Here is a 20,375-nt window from a genome sequence, read left to right on the forward strand (position 1 = left end):
CACTCTCCCTGGGTTCTGAGATGTCCCCGGGTGTGCCAGAGTGGGAAAAGGATACGTCAGGAAGGGAAGGTGGTGACCAAGGGAAGGACCCAAAACCCCATGGGAGAAACAACTAGGTTAAAATAGGTACACAGTGACACAAGGATAGGCACATTACTAGAATGCTAGTATATGGTCTCTTTTAGTGGCATGATGATGTTATTGTGCTTTTGTATATCGCCTTATATACCATTGATATATAAGGGTATATCCTGTTTGGGGAGGAAGGATAGCTCAGGGGCAACACGTTTGTCTTGGAAGCAAGACAACGCAGCACAACACAGGTTCAAATCCCGCTGCCACACGTAGAAACCACACGCTGGTATTAAGCGCGTTATAAAAGAACAATTATTATTATATCTCCAAGCGCTCTGGGTTGAACACCCTCAGGGATCGTATTCCAGGTCAGTGGAGAGCGTAGGGTAGTAAATAGTGCTTGGGTGAACTCCATATGTGTGCAGCCAGTGCGTTTTACGTGGTGTGTAGCTGCATTCTAATGCTAGGCATGGTGCAGTGGCTGTCTGAGATAGGTAGAATGTGTGCAGCAAGGCCATTGACCTCTGGTCTGCATTCTGGCAGTGGTGGAGCTTGTGTATGAGATTATTTGTGCAGCTATGCTTATTTTTTTTTGTGTGGGGTATAGCTACAATCTAAATGTTGTTGAGGTGTTCATGGTGTTGTGAAGGAATGTGTGCAGGTAGGCCTGATATTGATTGAGCTGTATAGCTGCATTCTTTTGTTTGTTGGTGTAGAGGAGAGAGTGAGCATATCAGTATGTGTGAGTGTCTTTGCGTGTTGGCAGGAGACCCCTTTTCCTGATTACCTTTCAGTGCCTACAGAATGGACCGTATCTATTCTAGAGGTTCGGAGCATTGGTTCTCTGAGAGAAATTCTCTGTCTAGTGTGGAGTTTGTTTTGATAACCAAGCTTGTGAATGTCTTTACCTGCTTAGCAGTGTCATTGTTGTTGAGTTGCCCTATTCTTATTCTTTATTGGGTTAAGCGAATTGCAAGTCTATGGTCATCCCTGTGTCTCGTTGATTCTGCCATTGTTTATTGGATTATACCTTCTCTTTGTGTAGTTACAGCCAGTTCTGCTCTATCAGACTTACGAGTACTAACTAGATTTGATGACTGGTGTTTCGTGGACCCAAGGTTCAGGGTCAGCGGCTATGTATGGTCTTATTGAGATGATACCTTCTCAGTGTGCATTTACTTCAGTTCTGTTCTATCAGACATACCAAGTACATCCTAGGTAAGAAGACTGGTACTCGGTGAATCCGAGGTCTAGCAACAGATTAAGCCGTGATGTTAGGCGTGTGTCTGACTGGCGTTGCTGCATGCATTGGGGTTACAGTTTTTTGATCTGGTGTGCGGATAGAGTATTGATGACAGGCGGCAGCACCTCAATGTCACTTGCAGGAGCTTGCCTTGACAGATTTCTTGCCTAATTCAGAGTGTATTCCCTTGAGATGGAGCAAAGTAAATCAATTTCTGAGTCCTGGTTATAAGTGCTTGTGGGCCCTTTTTCCGGGTCCCGGGTAATTGTTTATAGCGTAGGGTATTTCCGCCGTAGTTTATTGTTTGAATTGTGGACAATGCGCAAGCCCAGTCATAGTGTAGGAGCATAAGTGTTATTATGTCTCGGGCTTAGAGTCGTGGGCATTGAGATTGTGGCACGGTTTGGGGTTGCACATTCAGCTTATTGGAGCAGCTATGCTATTGTTGCTGAGTTAGAAGCTTTCTAGCATTCAGAAAAATTGATCCCTAGAGCCGGCTTTTATGTCACAATTGTTCTTGCCTGCCTGTGATGTTATGGATGCCTCTTATTACGCGTAGGTGGTAGAAACATTTTCTTAAAATTACATTGACCTGTGGTTCTAGGGTGAGGCCAATATTCCATGAATATTCCAAGGTTTTTCTAACAGTTGAGGTTTCCGGATGTGTTCTCACAACTCGCAAGGTATCTGTCTGCCCAATGGATGAAACCAAAGGGGGAGAAAAGCTGGATGACGATAGAGCAAGATTCCTGTATCCCTCTTATTTCCCTGCCAGTCGTGATTACTAGAGATAGACACAAGGAGGAGTTCTTCTACTAGCAACATGAAAGGCACTCCACTCATGGGACAGGGGCATTCCAATATGGCAAGTTGAACCCGGATTTGGCCCACTTTCTCTCATCACACGTTAACCAGAGTTTTCACCAGGGTGGGAAAGAAAAATCTGTAGATATTGAGAAGTAGGTGTATTGCGGAAGTTGGCAGATTTATTCACAATGGACAAGCAACTTAATTTTGAGGAAGTAAACTTTAAATTACCAGTGGGAGAAAGTGAGAGATTTAATCATACACAGAATAAACACTGGGTAGCCCATCCAAAAAGGCACGCAGCGGGAACGAGGCAACTAACACCATTAGAAAGACAATGCATGGATGGGGAGGTTGGGGATGCAATAGCGACACTTTACCATTTCATAGAGGAAAACCAGATGGATGAAAGGATTCCACAAATGAACAAATGGGAACTAGGACTGGGAAGTGAAATAGACATAGAAGCCTGGTCAAGAATATGGGCAAGAGCACATGAAACCTCCAGATGCACGTTGTTGAAGGACTGCGCCTACAAAATGATTTACAGGTGGTATCGCTGCAGATTCATTTCTTCTAACCAGCATATTCTCCCCTGTGCTGGAGAAATTGTGCTGAACAGGGTACATTGGGACATCTATGGTGGTCATGCCCCCACTCGCAACATTATTAGAAGGAACTACTACCCAGGATAATATAAATCACCAGCCTCCCATGAGATCCCAGGATACTGATTTTGGGGTTCACTGCTAAGGGAGTGGAAAACCCATTGACGGGAGCCTTACAGACTTTGATTACACACCTGCTAACTGCAGCAAGACTGACATTACACAACGAGGAAAGGACCCAGGAGGTCCACAGATGTTGCTGTGGCGGTACAACGTTTGGGAAAACCGCATTAAACACAGATGGTGTTGCCAAATGTCAAAGAGTATGATCCCCATTTGTAGTCTATTGTATAAATGTCAGGATATCATCCCCATTGGTAGACTACCATATAAATAAGCTGCCGCTACCTACCAGGTCCACTATACTGAAGCACACTTCCCTATGATAAATACAGTGACGGTAAAGAGCGATGGTACTAGCGTCAATAAGTCAATTGTGGGGAGATAATGCTGGGAAGGGGGTTATTCTGCAGTTATATCTCGTAGCAACCTGATATTCTTTGATTGTCATTTCTTTATTTAATGGTAGGTCTTTGTATTTTGAAACTGTATAAAGAACGTAAGATTAAAAAGTTGTAAAAAAGAACTGAACTCCCTACAGCATTACATTGGGTGAATAACTGTAAGAGCCTAGGGTTTGATGGCCTCATGGTGAGTTTAACAGTCAGTTTGTGGTTGTCTCACTAGAGCAGGTTTTAACTGAAAATGCAGAAAGAAGGGATAGAATGCATTATAGTGTTTCACAAAGAAATCAGGTCTCAAACAGACTTCGCCTGCTATAGCCGATATCACTCCCAAATGTTGGTGCCCAAATATACACAAAGGTGTTAGCAAACAGACTGCAAGAGGTGGTGACAGGTGCTGGTTAAACAATATCAAATGGGTTTCATTTAGGGCACACATCCACAACACCCGCCTGTTCCTAGACCTACAGAGCATGTTTGAAAAGAGCCATGAACTCAAGGCAGCAATACAAATTGACCAAAGGCCCACACAAATTGTTTGGTTGACCTTTGTGAGGAAGTCCCCAACCTAACTCTGGGGATGTTTAGTGGGTGACCAAAGGCCCCCACAAGCTGGTGAATGATGGAATCAGGGGAGGATGCCTGGTCACACTTTCTTATTCCCCGGAATTGGTCAGTCACGTGCAGCCCATAAAGAGTCCTGAGCCTTTACATAGACCTATTACTGACCCTTTAAAGAGAGTGCATGATTGCATAAGAAACTGTGCCCCTGCTTATAGGTTTACCATAGACCCTGTAACCAGGGTGCACTGAGTTTCTTTTTGTTTTCTTGACACTTAATAGAATTGCATGGACTGCGGTATGAAATGGGAGCTCACCGGGGTTGCTGCTGGTGTCATGGAAGGGACAGTTGTGCATCCAGCACCCGATGTTTGTCGAGCGGGTGGTTCTCTTCTAATATGGTGAACAAGCCAGATACAAATAGTAAAACCACCTCAATCAGATGAACCCATTACACTAAGTCAACCACCAAATGTCCAACCACCACTAATTAGGCCCTATACCTGCACAGCATTAGCCTAAGACTGGTCCACGGGAAGTGGATCATGCCTCAGAGAGGCAGCAATGTCAGGGTTTGGAGTGCGAAGACGTGGCAAGAGGTTTGCGAGGAAATTGCGATGATAGCGAGGAGATCATGGAGAGCATGTAGAAGAGGAGGCTGGTGGCAAGAGATGGATCAGGAACACATGGAGAAGAAGCTGGTGGGCAAAGTTGAGGAGGTGGTCAGCAGAGTTTTAGAGGAGGAGGTGGTGAGCAGAGGGTTTCATGTAATAATGTTCCTGCAAAAATGTATCCTGACAAAATAGTTGCTCTTTTTTGCAGAGACATTATTACATTGAAAATGCCGGGGACATCCCTGCAATACCTGAATTTTATTTTTTTACCGGGGGAGCAGGAGACATTCCCTGCAACCCATCTCCATACATAATGTCACCATATATAATATCCCAATGGCTTTTCCAGGCAACTTTATGTATGAGGATATTATATATAGGGATATTATACCAAGCAGAGTTGAGGGGGAAGCAGTGGTGAGCAGAACTGAGGTGATGGTGAGCAGAGTAAAGAATGGGGTGGTAAGCAGAGTTGAGTAGGTGAGCAGAGCTGGGTAGAAGGTGGTGAGCAGAGATGAGGAGGAGGCAGTATTCAGATTTGAGAACCAGGTGGTGAGCAGAGTTGAGGAGCATGTGGTGAGCAGACCTGATGATGTGGCAGAGACGGTTCTGCAACGGGGGAGAGGACAGGACCATGTGACAGGTAGATCATAAGGCTCTCTTGATATTGGCTGTGCTGACTGGGAAGTACAAGCCCAGTTGGTTCCACCTCCTGGTTGACAGAAAGATACAGTTATACCTAACCCAGGATATATACTTCAAAACCGTGTGAAGTTTAAAACAAGCTCCGTGAATTGTAGGAACTTCGAGACAAGACTGTCAATTTATTCTGGATGGAGAAATTCTTATTTTGTTTGGAACTGTGGGTGTTAGTTTTCATCAGGGAAAACGTTTGTTTGAGGACTATTGACATTCCAGAAAAACTGTTTGTGGACCCCGTTATAATCAACATTTTGGACACTTGTCAAACTATTTTAGCCAGGAGAAATCTTAAGTATTACGTACCTGGCTGAAGCAACTGAATTTCCTGGTAGACAAATGGGCGAGATTGTCCTTCACTCAATGGGGCAGGAAGAACTGATGGTGCTTTCCCAGTTATTCTTCGAATAGCAAACTAGGCCTACGCACATCCTAACATACTACTGATAGAAAATTGCGAACTTAGAGCAGAAACGGCTGCGGTGGAAAGGAAGAAACCATTGCAGGTCTGAGGATTGTGCAGCGGCATTGTGCAGCGGCCCCTAGAGAAGGTGCTATCAACTTTCCCCACATGTGGTTGTGCAACAAAGTTACAGTCCTGCATCAGGCCAGCCAATGGGAGAAATTGGCCCCCTACCTGGGTGCAATTAGAGGCAAATTTAGTGAACAGTTGGAAACTGCACTGACAATTCACAAAGCGAGGAGACAGTAAAGAGTGGTGACCGTGGATGGGTCACATCAGATTTGTGGCCACTAAATGGAGAACCCTCACAAAAATATTTAGAAAGGATCTTCACTCTCATCAAAGCGCACCACCTTTGGAAAACCTGTCTTGCAAAGTGCAAGATGAACTAAAAATTAGGCTGCATCAACCGGAAATGATTATGGAGCTTTTTGATGGAACCAATTTAGTGGTCTGGGGAGTGGTACAAAGGACATATACAATTTCCCCAACTGAGAACCAATGCTATCCGGATCTGACAGAGTGGTGCATAAGGACATACATATACCTTGCACCGATTAATTATGCTAGAAAGGTACTTCCCGCTACAGTCTGTGAGAACTAAAGTTTGTCATGGTGTATACATTAATGGTTGAACATGAGGAGGACATCTTCCAGCGGAAAACCAAGTGGGAAGCAGAATTAGAGGATGCAATACAACAGAGAGTGGGTAATGATCCTGCATGATATCAGAATGAGTGTGAGGGACTCAAAATATCAGGCTTATGCAGCAGACAACAGCATTCATAAGGTATTGGTGTCACCAAGAATCGGCCAGCATTTAGAAGTGGATTTTAGATGGATGCCAAGATGGCCACACTGGGTTCGACATACTCCTCTGGGGAACCGGAAACTGAGTCAGTGAGATGAATCCTTAGGGCAGTGAGATGAGTCAAGTTTGTTATGCTGCCACTGTGGTGACCGAGACAAGAAGGTGACCGAGTGTGGGGAATTGGCTTTCTGATTTACTGAGACCAGCAACCCTGTAATGGAGATTAGCAATGAAAGAAGACCGTCTAGATAGAAATGGGAAAATATCATCCAACATGGAGTTGAATGCAAACTAGACCCATTGGTCTTTGCTAAAGATTAACATTACGATAACAGGAGATCCTCCAACCTCTATTTTCCTCATGTTGTTCTCATGTTTCTCTTGTTGTCTCTCCCTCTTCCTGTCATTGAGTACTCTTTGTCCTTGTTCTTTTTTCCCTTATGATCATTGTTGGTTGCGATGAAGCAGGAAACAGGGACCTTTAGGAATGTGCTAATAGTACTATGAAATCTGTGTAATCTATTGTAGAATAGTTACCATACATCTGAGCAGGACTGACTGCGCGTACCGCTGCACATTGTTCTTGCACCTTTGGAAGATGCATTTATTTAGAGCTACCTTGAGTTTCTAAATGTTTTCTAACAGCAGAGTATTCGTAACCTGTTACACATAGATTTTGTCCTCCGATTACTAATCCGTCTGTGTGCCTTTTTCTCTGCAGCTGGACCATATACAGCGGCTTTCTTTAACCCGACCCTGGCATGGGCGCTAACGTTTCACTGCTCAGGGGCAACACTTCGAGAGAACGTATTGGTGTACTGCTTGGGTCCCATTGTAGGTGAGTGTGTTGGTGGTCCACCTTAAATGAACAGCTGTCTGTCACTAACAGAATGCTGATAAGACAAATAGGACTGTTTGAATGTGTCTGCGTTCACACATTGTTTCAGATCAAGTGTGCAGTGTTTAGGTTCTGTTGTCCTTTTGGCTCCTGTACCTTTACCATTTATTTCTTGTAGTTTCACTCTTCCCATTAAAAATCCACACATACCCCCGCTCCACTCCACTTCCTACTAATCTCTGGTTGACTCAGGCTCCCACCTCGTCCCTTTCCTGTATCCCATTTCCCATAATCTTAAACCAAACCCACATGTCCAGAGCCTTACCTCCACCGTGATCTTATCTACTGTAGTCACTCTTCTCATCTTGCATTTCCCCCTCACTACCTGTGTGTTTCTCACATTCTCTATGTACATAAGTGCTGTGGAGTAAAGATGACAATTGTGATGCTATATGAAACACTCTGAACAAAGTAAAATAAATATTTAAAAGCACACTAGGGTGAAAAATGATTAAGCTGAAAAGCCATGCCTGGGTGAACAGCTCATATCTCACATGGGCTACCTGAACCGCACTGAACGTCATGTCTTTAATATCTGCCTTACTTCATAAAGACAAGCCTGGTATGAAATCAGGTGAACAGTATACACTCCGTTAGGTGATTGTGCTGTATGTACATCTCAGCACAAAGCTGCAAAAACTCTCTTTACAGAGTTACCTGAGTTTATCAAGAGTGACATTATTATTATTATTATTATTATTATTTTATATTCTTATGGCTTGTACCTAACACAGGAGCAATGGAGCGCTGTGCAGGTCACAAAACAAAATATTGTTAGTGAGAATTTATCAAGTAAACGTTTGTAAAAAATGATCACAGTGCAATACACAGCTTGGGGTGTTCACAAGATAGCCATAATCTAGGTTACAATAAGTTGTTGTTGGCGGAGCCTGGCCTTCAGTTTTTTCCTAAAATGAAGGAGTCTTGGAGCAGTCTGGTTTGTTCCTGGAAGGGAGTTCCAAAATACCAGAGCTTATCTTGAGAAGGTCTGCTTACAAGTTTTCTCCTTGCAAGCCAGTCGAGTTTCCAGTCTAGATGACCGTGCGCTGCTGAATGTTTTTAGTTTGATTAGGTCGGCCCACGCACAAGCGCTGGTTGCCTTTTAAGTGAGGCATGTGGTTTTGAAACAGATCCTTGCTGAGATGAGGAGCCAGTGTAATTTGCACAAAAAGTGGGTGATATGGTCACATTTCCTTGAGCCAGTGATGAGGTGAATCGTAGCATGGTGGGCCAATTTGAGAGGGGCCAGGTGAGCAGCTGGGAGCCCTGTGAAGAGGGATTTACCCCCATCGATATGCAGATCATTAATGGTGCACCACCATTCAGTAGTCCTGGGGTGGGAGGAAGGGCTTGATCTTGTGGAGTAGAGAGATCTGATATCAAGCTGTTTCAGAATATTTTGCAATGTGTTGTTGGAAGGATAGATTGATTGAGTGGTTATGGTGAGTGGTTGAACCCATCCAAGTGCAATTCATCCAGACACCTTTGAATGGGTTCCTGCTTAAAGGAGTTGCCTAGGAGTATACATTTTGGTCTTGGTGGGGTTACATTTTAAATGGGCACTTGTCATCCACGATTGAATGGTTGCAGTGCACGAGTGAAGGTGAGCAACCAGGACTTCCTGTGGGTGCTTAGCCTTTAGGTACAGTTAGGTAGAATCTGTTTTCTGAGCGCACCTGAGCGAGTACCTCGAGTACTGTTTGCTGTCTGGACCTGCTGCCCGGCTCATTCTTGCTTCGTGTTGAAAAGTTTGCAGAAAATCGCCTGGAGGACGTCTCTTGCGGCAACACCTTGCCTGCCTGACCTTACACTCAGGAAATCAACAAAGGTGAGTGTTGTGGCACGTTGTGCCTGGACTGGGTTGGGCGGTGCATTGTGTTTACTCATTTGGTGCCTCCTGCACATAGTGCTCTGAATGGGTGTATAGTAAAGGGACGCTGCAAAAGGACATTTTGTGCCTCCTGCACGTAGCGTGGAGGGGCCGTACCAGGATGAAATACTCTACTGTGCCTAACTGTCCTTCTTACCCCCTCTTTTGTGTTTATTACTTTACAGGACTACACTCAACACTCCAGTGTGCCCTTCCCACTACTGGCCGCGCCCCTCCCCGCCTCCTTATTTACAACGACCATTGCGCACCCACGCTGCGCACCTGAGCGAGTACCTCGAGTACTGTTTGCTGTTCGCTGTGCGAGGTGCACGGGGTGCGAGCCAGACTTCAACCTTCTGTTGCCACCTAAGGTTTTTTTAATCGGAATTAGATTTGGCTCATTCCAACCATATTATTTCTGGATATTGTCCCCTTGGCCGGGAAAGGGTATATTAGCATTCACTATTTACATCAGTAGTGTGATTCTCGCATCCACTTAAGTCAGTTTAGTGACAGCTACTACGTACATAAATATAGTTTGTTGCTTTTCGCTTTGCGACTATTACTTGTCCAACTATCGACATGGTCTATCGGCTCACGACAAACATGCCGCCACACACTTCAAATTTATATGCCATATCTACAAGTCTTTTGACACAAGCCACTCAAGACGAGGTCAGGATTCAACCACAAGATTTCTATTCTGCCTACTCTTGTATTCCAACTGGCACTGCGTTATCCACAAAATCTAAGTTCACTTTTGACAACAACATAGATGAATCCATAGTCTCTATTTCTTCAATGTCAACTTCCCACTTAGGGATTATCAAAAAACTGGAGCATTCTGACATACAGGAAATATCTACTTCACTGAAAACTCCAAGTGTGAGAGCTAACCCGCGACCTCTTTCTGACATCACAATGTTAGCCTCTACTGGTAATTGTCCGCATCTCTCTTCTTCCCGTATTGCAATTTCTCTGATTACCTTTCCTTCATTAATGCAGGATCAAACAGGCTTATCCATTCATGCCAGTCAAAGTGAGTCCCCTATTCCACGGAGTACTACTGTTTACCCTATTGTTGACCCTTTAGGCAGTAAAAGTACTATGTCCGATAAATCTGTATCAAAGTCTAAACATTCTATGTTACATTCATTTGCTTTACCCACTTCAAGAACATCTAGAAAAGCCTCTACAGACCTATTTTTACAACAAACTACTACGACTCAACCAGCTTTGATAACCATCAGGAGACTGTGCAAACTGTTTGAGTCGCTGGACACAAAAGTGTCACATCAATCCAGGCAATTCGATGACTTAATGAAATGGTTGTTGGCCCATTATAATTCCTGTCTCTCCAAAAATGTCTCTTCGCCCACTGGGTCTAGCACGCCAAACGAGCCACTTGAGGGGGAGCTGGCATGGAATTCAGCAACACCCAAGTGCCCAATTTATAGTTTTGCTGACGCATCCACTTCGAAGGCCTGTGCACTACCCCTGATCACTGGCATCATTCGACCGTTTGATCAATTACCCCACATGGAAACTTCTCTGAAAGGGCTCGCATCCACAGGTCAATCATTTCAAACACTTGAGTCTTAAGTGCCATGCCCACCACCAGAACTGTCTTGTGCACGAAAAAGTGGACAAGGTCTCAGCCATCTAGATGCTCTGAAAGTTCGTAATCCAAAAGTTGCATCACAAAAACCTTTGGCTTTAAAAAAAACAAAGAATATGGCAAACCTTCAACAAACTAAAAAGACTTTGAACTCTTTCTTTGAAGTCTTGGGCAAATCTACTGTCCTAAAAGAGAAAGCAATCATCCCTTCAGGACAAGCTAAGGTTCCACCACCTTTATATTTACCATCATTAGCCTCGGCTGGGGTGCCCCCTATTAGTCATACATCAGCAGAGGCCCGTTTAGGTTCTTTACCACCTGCCTTTACATCACTTCCTCTGCCCTCTGCAGTCCTGGTTGACATGACAAGAGCTATGTCGACACAAGACTCATCTCATCCAGCCCACTCAAAGCTACTTGGTGGGCCCCCTTTTATGCCCTCGAGGATAGCCAAACAGCCTAATGATACACAAGCTCGTGCTCCCTTATCTCCATTGTTGCAGCTGGTGCTATCTATAGATCGCAATATAGAGGCAGACAAACAACTAGCTGCCCTAAAAGCACAAAATGCTGCACACATGAGGTTCTTCTCAAAAGATTATACATCGGTATCACTGGGCCGTCTAATACCAATGCCAATGGAGTAACAGTGGGCGCCTATCCAGACAAATTTCCATCCCCGGTTGCTGTGGTCCCTGCCAAAAAATCCAGTCTACAAAGCCAGCAGACCCCAAGGACGCTCCTTCGACCATGGCTCAGCTTGAGACATTTAGACAAAAAATTGATGAATATTTGGCTGCCAGCTTAGCAAAAGCACAAAATTCCCTAGCCTCAGCTGCAGTTGTCTCTGATGATCAATTCGTTCAGAAACCAAATGCCGTTCGCAAGTGGAGCAGGAAGCAGTTTACCATATTCAAGCCAGTACTAATAACGATACTCCTTTTTTGCAATGGGCTCCACAGAAAGCTAATTCTCAGGCTGTTTCACGACATCTAAATCCACGACGTGGGCAATTTTTCACTCTCATTTTAAAATGTAGAGATGGAAAGTTCCCCAGTTATGATTTGAATCGGCAAAGTGTTTTAAACATATTTAGAGACATTGCTGATTTAAGAAATCTGGCACCAATGACAAAGAGCAAATTGAATTCATCTCAGAACTGTCATGCTCAATTGTCAGATTGTGGATCCCCTCTGGTCTAGTTCGAGATTCCATCTGGCAATGCAGAATGCAATTGTTTAGCATGGGTTTTCTCATAGCAGGGGAACCTGAGAAAGCGCCTCCAAAAACTCAACATCTAATTCGCAAATACAACATCTATTTCGGTGGCCAGAGGCAGACCGATGAGGCACAAAGTGAAGCCTTCAATCATCAGTAACCATCAACAGTATGTGCCAAAGACTTGATTTTCTTTTTAAGTTGGAACAAAAGGGGGCATACTCACCTGCACACCTCCATTGCCAAATTCGCCAACCTCTACCACCTGATAGCCTTACAGGAAACTTGGCTCATTACGTGTCCGGTCTGGGATGGCTATGAGATCTCGCTTCTTCCAGCCATTCCGAGCAGTGGTCGCCCTTCCTTGGGCCTTTTAGTGGGTGTTCACAGAGCCAGTGGCTTTACCATTACCCCCTGGGCCTCAGTAGGTGCCCAGATCCAGTTCGTTCTTATTCTGGGACACTCCCAAGAACTGGCACGGCTAAACATCTACCGCAACATTTCTATTATGAGTGACGATGTATTTTATGATGGTCTGAATGAGATCTTAGACCTCATAACTTCCAGACATTCCTTCACCCATACCATTGTTGCAGGAGATCTTAACCTGGATTGTCGAGATATACCCGATCCCTCTCGGTCGGCCCGCCCAAAAATGGACAAACATTATGACAAACATTATGTTTGACCGCAACCTATACAGGCTAAATGGTTCCGTTACGGGTGATGTTCAATCAAACTATACTTGGCACCGTGGGTCCAGCACCAGCACTCTGGATTATATCTACATGAGTCCAAAACTGTTCCAAAATGTTCACTATCTTGGCATCAGTGCTCACCCTAATAGTGATCACTGTTTGCTGGTTGCACAGATAACATGGAATTTTGAGTATGTCCCCAGTAGTCGAGTCTTACATGAGGTAGCAACAGTAAACAATGCAAGAAATCGTCTCAGATGGAATGTTAGCAAGATTCAGTCTCTAGCAAACATCTTAGAGGACAATGAGTGGCATTATAATGGTGTTCAATATCCGGATTTCTTAAAACCTTTAATGCAAAATCTGACCATTTTGCGGCACAATTGTGTCTGCCACCCACACATCTTTGATCTCGAAATCAAGAATATGAAAACTGAATATAGAAAACTCAGGAAACAAATACTCTCCCAGAAAGATCCATCATGCCGGCAACTCCTAAAAACTGCCAAATGCCGTTATAAAAACTGGCTCAGAAGCAGGAAATCGTCACAGTTCCAACGTGACGGCATCTCTATGCAAGCTGCCATGTCAAACAAAAACTCGGCACTTATGTGGCAGTTACTAAACAATCAAAAGTCAAATCTACAGGGTGATGCACAAATCAATGGCGTCTCTGAGGCTGATTGGATCATACATTTCTCCGCTTTATATGCTGACCCAGCTTTTGACAAGCTAAGATACATCCCTGCTACTAATTCTTCTTGGCAATTACATCTCTCGGAAACATCAATTCGCTCCATTATCATGCAAATTAGCTCATCAAAAGCTCAGGGTCCGATGGGCTATCCAATTTCATGTTTAAGGCCCATCCGAATGAATGGGCACACATCCTTTATCTTACCTTCAATTATATTTTACTCACTCGCACAGTTCCCAGTTCCTGGAAAACATCCATTATAATCCCGATCTTCAAGAAGGGCAATCGCTGCCACCCAGCCAACTATCGGCCGATTGCCCTTCTTGACGCTCCAGGAAAAGTATTCGCCAAAATGATCCTTGCTGAATGCAATGACTGGACTCTGCATTCACACTTGCGTGACCTGCATCAAACGGGTTTTGTCGCAGGCATGGGTACATCAATCAATTTATTCACGTTGAACTCAATCAAGTTGCAATACCAGCTGCAAAAAAGTATTTTATGCGTTCATTGATCTCAACGCTGCATTCGATTCAGTGAGCCGCGTGCTACTTATGGCAAAACTGCGGAGAGATTATTGTCCTGCAACCCTACTGGATGTGATATATGCCCTACATTCACAAACATCGATTAAGGTTCGTCTGACTTTAGATGGCATGTTGTCAAAGCAGATTCAAACATCACGAGGTCTCAAACAGGGCTGTCTTTTGGCATCCGCCATCTTTAATTATTTCATACAAGATGTGAGACATGATCTGTCTACTGTGATCTCAGACTCCCCGAAATTGAATGGCCATACAATTCTAACCCTCTTATATGCCGATGATTTGGTACTCATTTCTAAAACACCAATGGGGTTACAACGATTGTTGAACGCCTTCTATATTTACACTCAGACCAACGAATTGAAAATAAATATTTCCAAAACCCAACTCGTAGTCTATTCTCCAAAAAGGCGATGCCCGCTCTCTTGTGTGGTCCCTCAACCAAACCCCTATAATCAGAGTGCCTTTTTACAATTATCTCGGCATTGTCTTTGAGAATTTAATTCATCCAACAGGGTAATTAATGCGCCTGGAATCAAGGTTAACATCATTTATATCACAAGCCACTATTCTAATGTACAAATATGGCAAATTCTCGATTTTGCCAGCATGGCATTTTTGGACCGCGAAAATTGTTCCAGCTCTATTATATGGGCTGGTAACTTTTCAAGAAATACCCTTCTTACAATTGGCAAAATGGGAAGCAAAATATTGGCGTTGAATACTACATCTCCCAAATTGCATCCCAGTTGCCTGGATAAGATACGAACATGGTTTAGTTTCAGTACAGGCAATTTTCAATTGGCGCAAATGTTCTTTTTTTAGAAAATGTTTGCTGTGAACAACATCTCAAGTTCTATTAAAACATGTTTCATCATATATTTTCTCATCAAAACAGTTGTTCATCAAATCTTGGTTGACGAGTGTCTATCGTGTGTGCTCATCCTGGCAGATATATCATTAGATCTACTACTGCAAAATCCAGACAAAGCCAAACTGAAAATATATCAAACAGACTGGATTTTTACCAGAACTCTATGTCTGGCATATCAAGATGCTGATGAATTTCGGTTTCCACATAAAAAAAATGCGCACATTACCAGCCTACTTAATTCGCTGTCCATCCCCCAAATATCGGAACAACATTTTAAGATTACGATTTAATCTGTGGGTCACCAGAGAGTTACAAGTCAAAAGGAAACTGCTGAGTAGTTTGATGAATTATTGCCACTTTTGCGACTCGATGGACACTCGTGAGACCTTGATGCACCTCATCACGGAATGCACAGTTCTCCGTCCTATGCGAGAAATTCATTTTGCGCGACACTGTAATTATTTACGCCTTGCCACTTATGACTTGACCTGGTCTCTAATTCTAGGCTCTGGTTATTTACCATTACAGATTGCTACTGTAAACTTTCTTTCAAGCCTAAATTTAGAGACTCATTAATGGCTGTCACCATTCCTGAACTTTTCTTCTAATTGACAACCTCTGAGGGTTTCCTATGGTTTATTTCGTCACTGCTTGGTTTTAAAAAAATGGTGTCTAAAGACAAAGACTAGGATTAATAATCTTGTGTGTTACTTTTTTGGTTTTTAACTTTATTACTTTATTATTTGTGAAATAATTTTATAAAGTTTTGTATGTATATGTATTTTCTACTTGTATTTGAAAGGTTGATTTACTTCAACTAAATCAAATTAAAAAAAAAAAAAAATCTGTGTTCTGGGAATAGATCACTATGTTGGAGTCATCTAGGAGTGAGCACTTTGGTTCCATATAGCAGTGAAGTTGATTGGGAAGAGATTGGAACCATGTGGGACTCCAAGGTGATGGGGCATTCGGACCAGAGGGAGCCCATCTGGACCGCCTGGTGTCTGCCAGATAGTTGAGATGTGAACCATTCCAGGACTGGCCCAGAGAAGCCCATCCTGTGTGCAGTTCTCATCTGAGGAAGGCAGTCGGAAAAGGCTGTTAACCCCTGTCTGGGCCTTAAATTCACTACAACACCCACATGAGCAGTGCAGGCCCACTGCACACCACACAGCCTGCATTTGATCCCACTGCTCCTCAGCAAGATAACTGATGCCATATACCCGACCACTACCTTGGGAACACTCCACCTCTTGAGGCTTCCTAAGACCCTGCGCCCTGATTGGCCATCGGGGGATTCATATATGGAAACTTCATCCAGCCAACGGCGCAGCTGGCATCTGAGGAAGGCAGTCAAGAAAGGCTGCTAACACCTGTCTGGGCCTTAGATTCACTGCAACACCTGCGCGTGTAGTGCAGGCCCACCCTATACCACATGGCCGCACTGCCTGCATTTGATTACACTGCTGTGTGTGAGCCGAAGCTCCACAGCAAGATGTCTGCGCCACGTGGTATGGAGCTAACTTTTGCCCTGTGTCTCTCTTTCCGCACTACTCTAATGTGCTTGCAAGGATTGTGTTCAATCGTCTTACCAATTTCGTACACATCAACATTCAAGACCCACCACAAGCAGGTTTCTGATCCTGTCCCTCCATGGAAACTGCTCTCATTAATGTGTCCAACTTCACCGCCTCTTCTAAGCACTCCAACCTATCCTCAATCCTAATTCTCCTTGATCGGTCTGCTGCCTTTGACGACTGTCCATCTCTCTGATCTCCTTAATACTATCTTTCTTCTTGGGGTTCACGATCAAACTCTTGTCTGGATTGAATCCTACCTTGCACCTCGCCAATTCTACATCTCCTTGAGCAACAACACTTCTCAACTCAGTCCTCTAACTGTTGGTGTTCCACAAGGCTCTGTCTTGGGTCCGCCCATTTTTACACTATACACTTCTGCTCTTGGGGCACTAATCTCCTTGTTTGGGTTCTCGTACCAACTCTTCACGGACGACACACACATCTTCTTCTCTTTTCCTGAACTTTTCTCTGATCTCTGTATCAAAATTTCAAACTGTCTCTGTGCCAATAAATATTGGATGGCTTTGCACTTTCTGATGTTAAACTCTACCAAACCAGAGGTACTCTTCTTCCTTGCCAAAAGCTCTCTCTCATATCTTGCTCTGCCTATCCAGTTACTACCTGACATTCTCCTCTACTCTTCCTCAGCTAGATACCTCAGCATCATCTATGACCCTTCTCACACCTTCTCTGCTTTCATCTTCAAAACCGGAACAGCAGCTCACCTCAACCTCCTAAATATTAGGAAAATCAGGCGCCTCATTCCTTTCAACACCACTGACCATCACTTAACCACTTTGGTCTTCTCTAAACTGAACTTCTGTACCAGCATCCTTTTTGGTCTCCACAATTATGCTTACTGTCCTCTTGACAAGATCATTAACTTCCCTACCAGGACTCTTTGAACTCCCTCACCTCACAGCTACTTCCTCGTACCATCACCAGGTTGGATGGCTGATGATACAAAACAGGGCCAGATTAAAATGTCTTCCCCTGGTTTACACATCTATCCATGGTAAAGCACGACTGTATCTATCCTCTTCTAGCCAACTCTACAAGCCTTATTGTGATCTCTGTTTTGCCTCCTTGAACACCCTTGTGGCTCCTCGCCCTACCTGTGCTTCCTCTCGCTTCCGCTCTTTCTCTTCTTGCTCCGCTTGCATGGAATTCCCTTCCCCAGGACATTTGAGAAACAGTCCACACAGATTTGTTCAAAACCAAACTAAACGTCTACCTTCTTGCATCTAAGTTACCCTCTTAACCTACTTCTCATCTGCCTACTAGCTAAAACCTTTCCCTCGCCTCTAACCTGCCTCTGCCTCTCACTTCCTCTGCCTCAATTCTAGCATTTCACCCATCATGGTCACGTCCCGAGCACAGCTGGCCGTACTGCCTACTGGCACCTAGAAAATATCCAATGTTGGTTGTCCTTAATCTATGTATCTCCATTTATGTTTTGTCCCCAGTGACCGTTCCATTTACTCGCCTCCACAACATGGTCAGAATGTCCCTCAAACTCACCCCATTGTAAGACACTCACTGCTTCCCGTCAAATCTGATTTCTTATCTATTGTTCGTTCTTTGGTGAGCAAAAGAACATTGTTCCTCCTTTTTATAAATAAAGAAATATATATATTTTTTAATGTACCCAGGGTTCCATACTCTGGTTTCACTCACTCGCCGGGTTGCCTCATGCCTTCATCCTTCCGAGGTTGTAAATTGAATAACGTGGGTAATAAATATGTCGAATACTAAAATCTGTTACCAAGCACTCTTAAACTAGAATTTACAGGACTGCTCCAGGACTGTTCAACATAATAGGTTTGGGAAATTCAAACATAACTCTTTTAGTCAAACAGCATTCTTGCCATTCAGCGCCCCCATTTACAGCAGCAGACACTTCCTTATCATGCTTGACATATGTTTCGATCAGGACCAGAGAAACCTTTTTACAGAAGACATGCTTCCAATGCACACACATGAAGTTTAAGCCACAACTGCCTGATCAACGCCATACAGATAATTGCGACAAACGGGTTATATAACACACACACATTTCAACAGTTCAAGTAATTTTATAAATATAATTCTCTAAGGATGTCTATGCTCTTGGCACTGGGCACAAGCATTGCCGAAGCTGGCACTAGATTATTTCCAATAAGCCCCTACTCATACATGAACCATGGGCAGAGCAAAACCACATTCATGATTGAGAAGATGCCATGGTGACTGCAGCCATGTTTGGGAAGGTGTCACGGTGAGGAGTCTGATTGGCTGACAGGTATACAAATGCCCATAAGGCTGTGCGGCCATGGTTAAATCCTCTTCGGGGGCAGAGAAACAACCAGTAACAGCAGAAATGTCACTCATGAAGGAGTGTTTTGCTGCCTGAGAACTGGGACAGTGCTAATGTGGGTCCTAGACCCCGGGTCAGGCTTTACTATGTAAAATGGAAAAGAGCTTTGAAGGCAGCGGTGTGTATCAAATGGGTAGGCCAAGCGGAATTGCACAGGTCTTGCCTGGTACTGTAAAACCATGTGCCCGACGGCCAAAGGATGTTCCATTAGGAAGTTAATTGTTCATTTAACCGGCTAAATGCATCCCACTGACTTTTCTGTATGAGTCTCATTGTGTAAAACCCAATAAAGACCCCAAGGCTTGTGAGCTAGGGTGTCACAATCCTGTGATTGGAGGACTCTGCCCGTGCCCCTGTCCATTTCTGCACATCTGGAGGGAAGACATCCTGTTTCTACTTTTGCTGCATGGCTTGCTTCTAGGTTTACTTGCTGATGGGTTTTCTGATTCTAGAGCACAGCTAAACACCACAGGCATGCTTGTCCTAAAATGCAGATTCTCCCCTCGATCCCATTTCTCCTGAAATCCTATCACAACAGTGCAGGACCCGAATAGTGACTAATGTTGCGCCCATTTCATTCTCACATCAAATCCTGAGGCTGTCCGAATGAGTGTGGTTCATGGTTACAAACACTTTAATGTTATGGCCAGTGTTCTGAAAAATGAAATGTCTACCTAGTCCAGTGAGTCATGTTCATTTGTGATTCATTCACAGCCATATTTGTGAAAAGTAAAGCTCTGTACTCACTTTTATTTTCCCCAAATGCTCTTTTAGCTTATCCAAAGTTACTACCAGGAACCCTCATTGGTGCTTGATGTATCTATCCACTAAAGTTTTTGATAAACCACGAACATGGTAACAAATGCATCAGAAGGCTGTGCAATAAAACATATGCAAAATCGAAAAACATTTAAAACCTTAATAAAATATAAAAGCAATCAAATCATAAAAATGTCTGAATAAGAAGCAGAAAAGAGTCACAAAAGTGAATATACAGTGTTCCAATATCGGGTTTTCAATGCTTTATTCGGAAAGTCAAATATTCCGGCATTAAACAAATCTCCGCTGGAAGAGCATTCATTCCAACAGACCACCTCAGCACCAGCAAATAATCTTTTTTAATGAAATTGAGTGTTTAAATCTAGGAACTTTGAGACATAAAGAATCACAACTACGTATACCTCTAGAGCCTCCAGTAATCTTCAGTTTATTGGCCAAATATAAAGGAGTTTGTTGATGGATCGCTTTACAAACAATAGAAGCTAATGTAAAAAAAAAAAGAGAGCTAACCCACCACCAGAAGCCAAAGACTTTTTTAAAATAGGCGTACTGTGGTGACGTTTTCTCGCTCCATATAGTAAACGAGCAGCTTCCATGGAACTAGTGGAAAACTGCTTTCAATGGAGCTAGTGGATTTTGAGGCAGACCATTTGTTGGAGAATTGCCAAAGTAAATTCTAGATAATAGCAAAGGTTCAACTAACAAACGAAAATTAGCAAAGGGTTTCACTGCTCTTAAGGTAAACGGGTGAGAATTCGCAGATTTAACCATTCCACTTACATGCTTGATGTCCTTTACCCCCTTATCATAGGGGTATTATTAAATAAATCAGTAGG

The 20,375-nt window shown here is 43.5% G+C and overlaps 1 protein-coding gene across 3 annotated transcripts in view; it reads left to right on the plus strand.

Moving 5' to 3' along the window:
- Positions 1-20,375, plus strand: part of LOC138491537 (aquaporin-12-like) — a 294,433-nt gene that overhangs the window by 193,291 nt on the left and 80,767 nt on the right. For 2 of the 3 annotated variants that reach the window (XR_011276032.1, XR_011276030.1), the window contains one exon: positions 7,127-7,244. Coding sequence is in view for 1 of the 3 variants with exons in the window: in XM_069618089.1 (XP_069474190.1) it covers positions 7,127-7,243 (117 nt within the window). In the remaining 2 variants the exon portion in view is untranslated. Of the gene's footprint in view, positions 1-7,126; positions 7,245-20,375 lie in introns of those variants that run through there. The other variant, XM_069618089.1, reaches the window with a different exon arrangement.

The sequence above is a fragment of the Ambystoma mexicanum genome, chromosome 10 (assembly GCF_040938575.1).
Source record: "Ambystoma mexicanum isolate Mex_15411 chromosome 10, UKY_AmexF1_1, whole genome shotgun sequence".
Lineage (NCBI taxonomy): Eukaryota > Metazoa > Chordata > Amphibia > Caudata > Ambystomatidae > Ambystoma > Ambystoma mexicanum.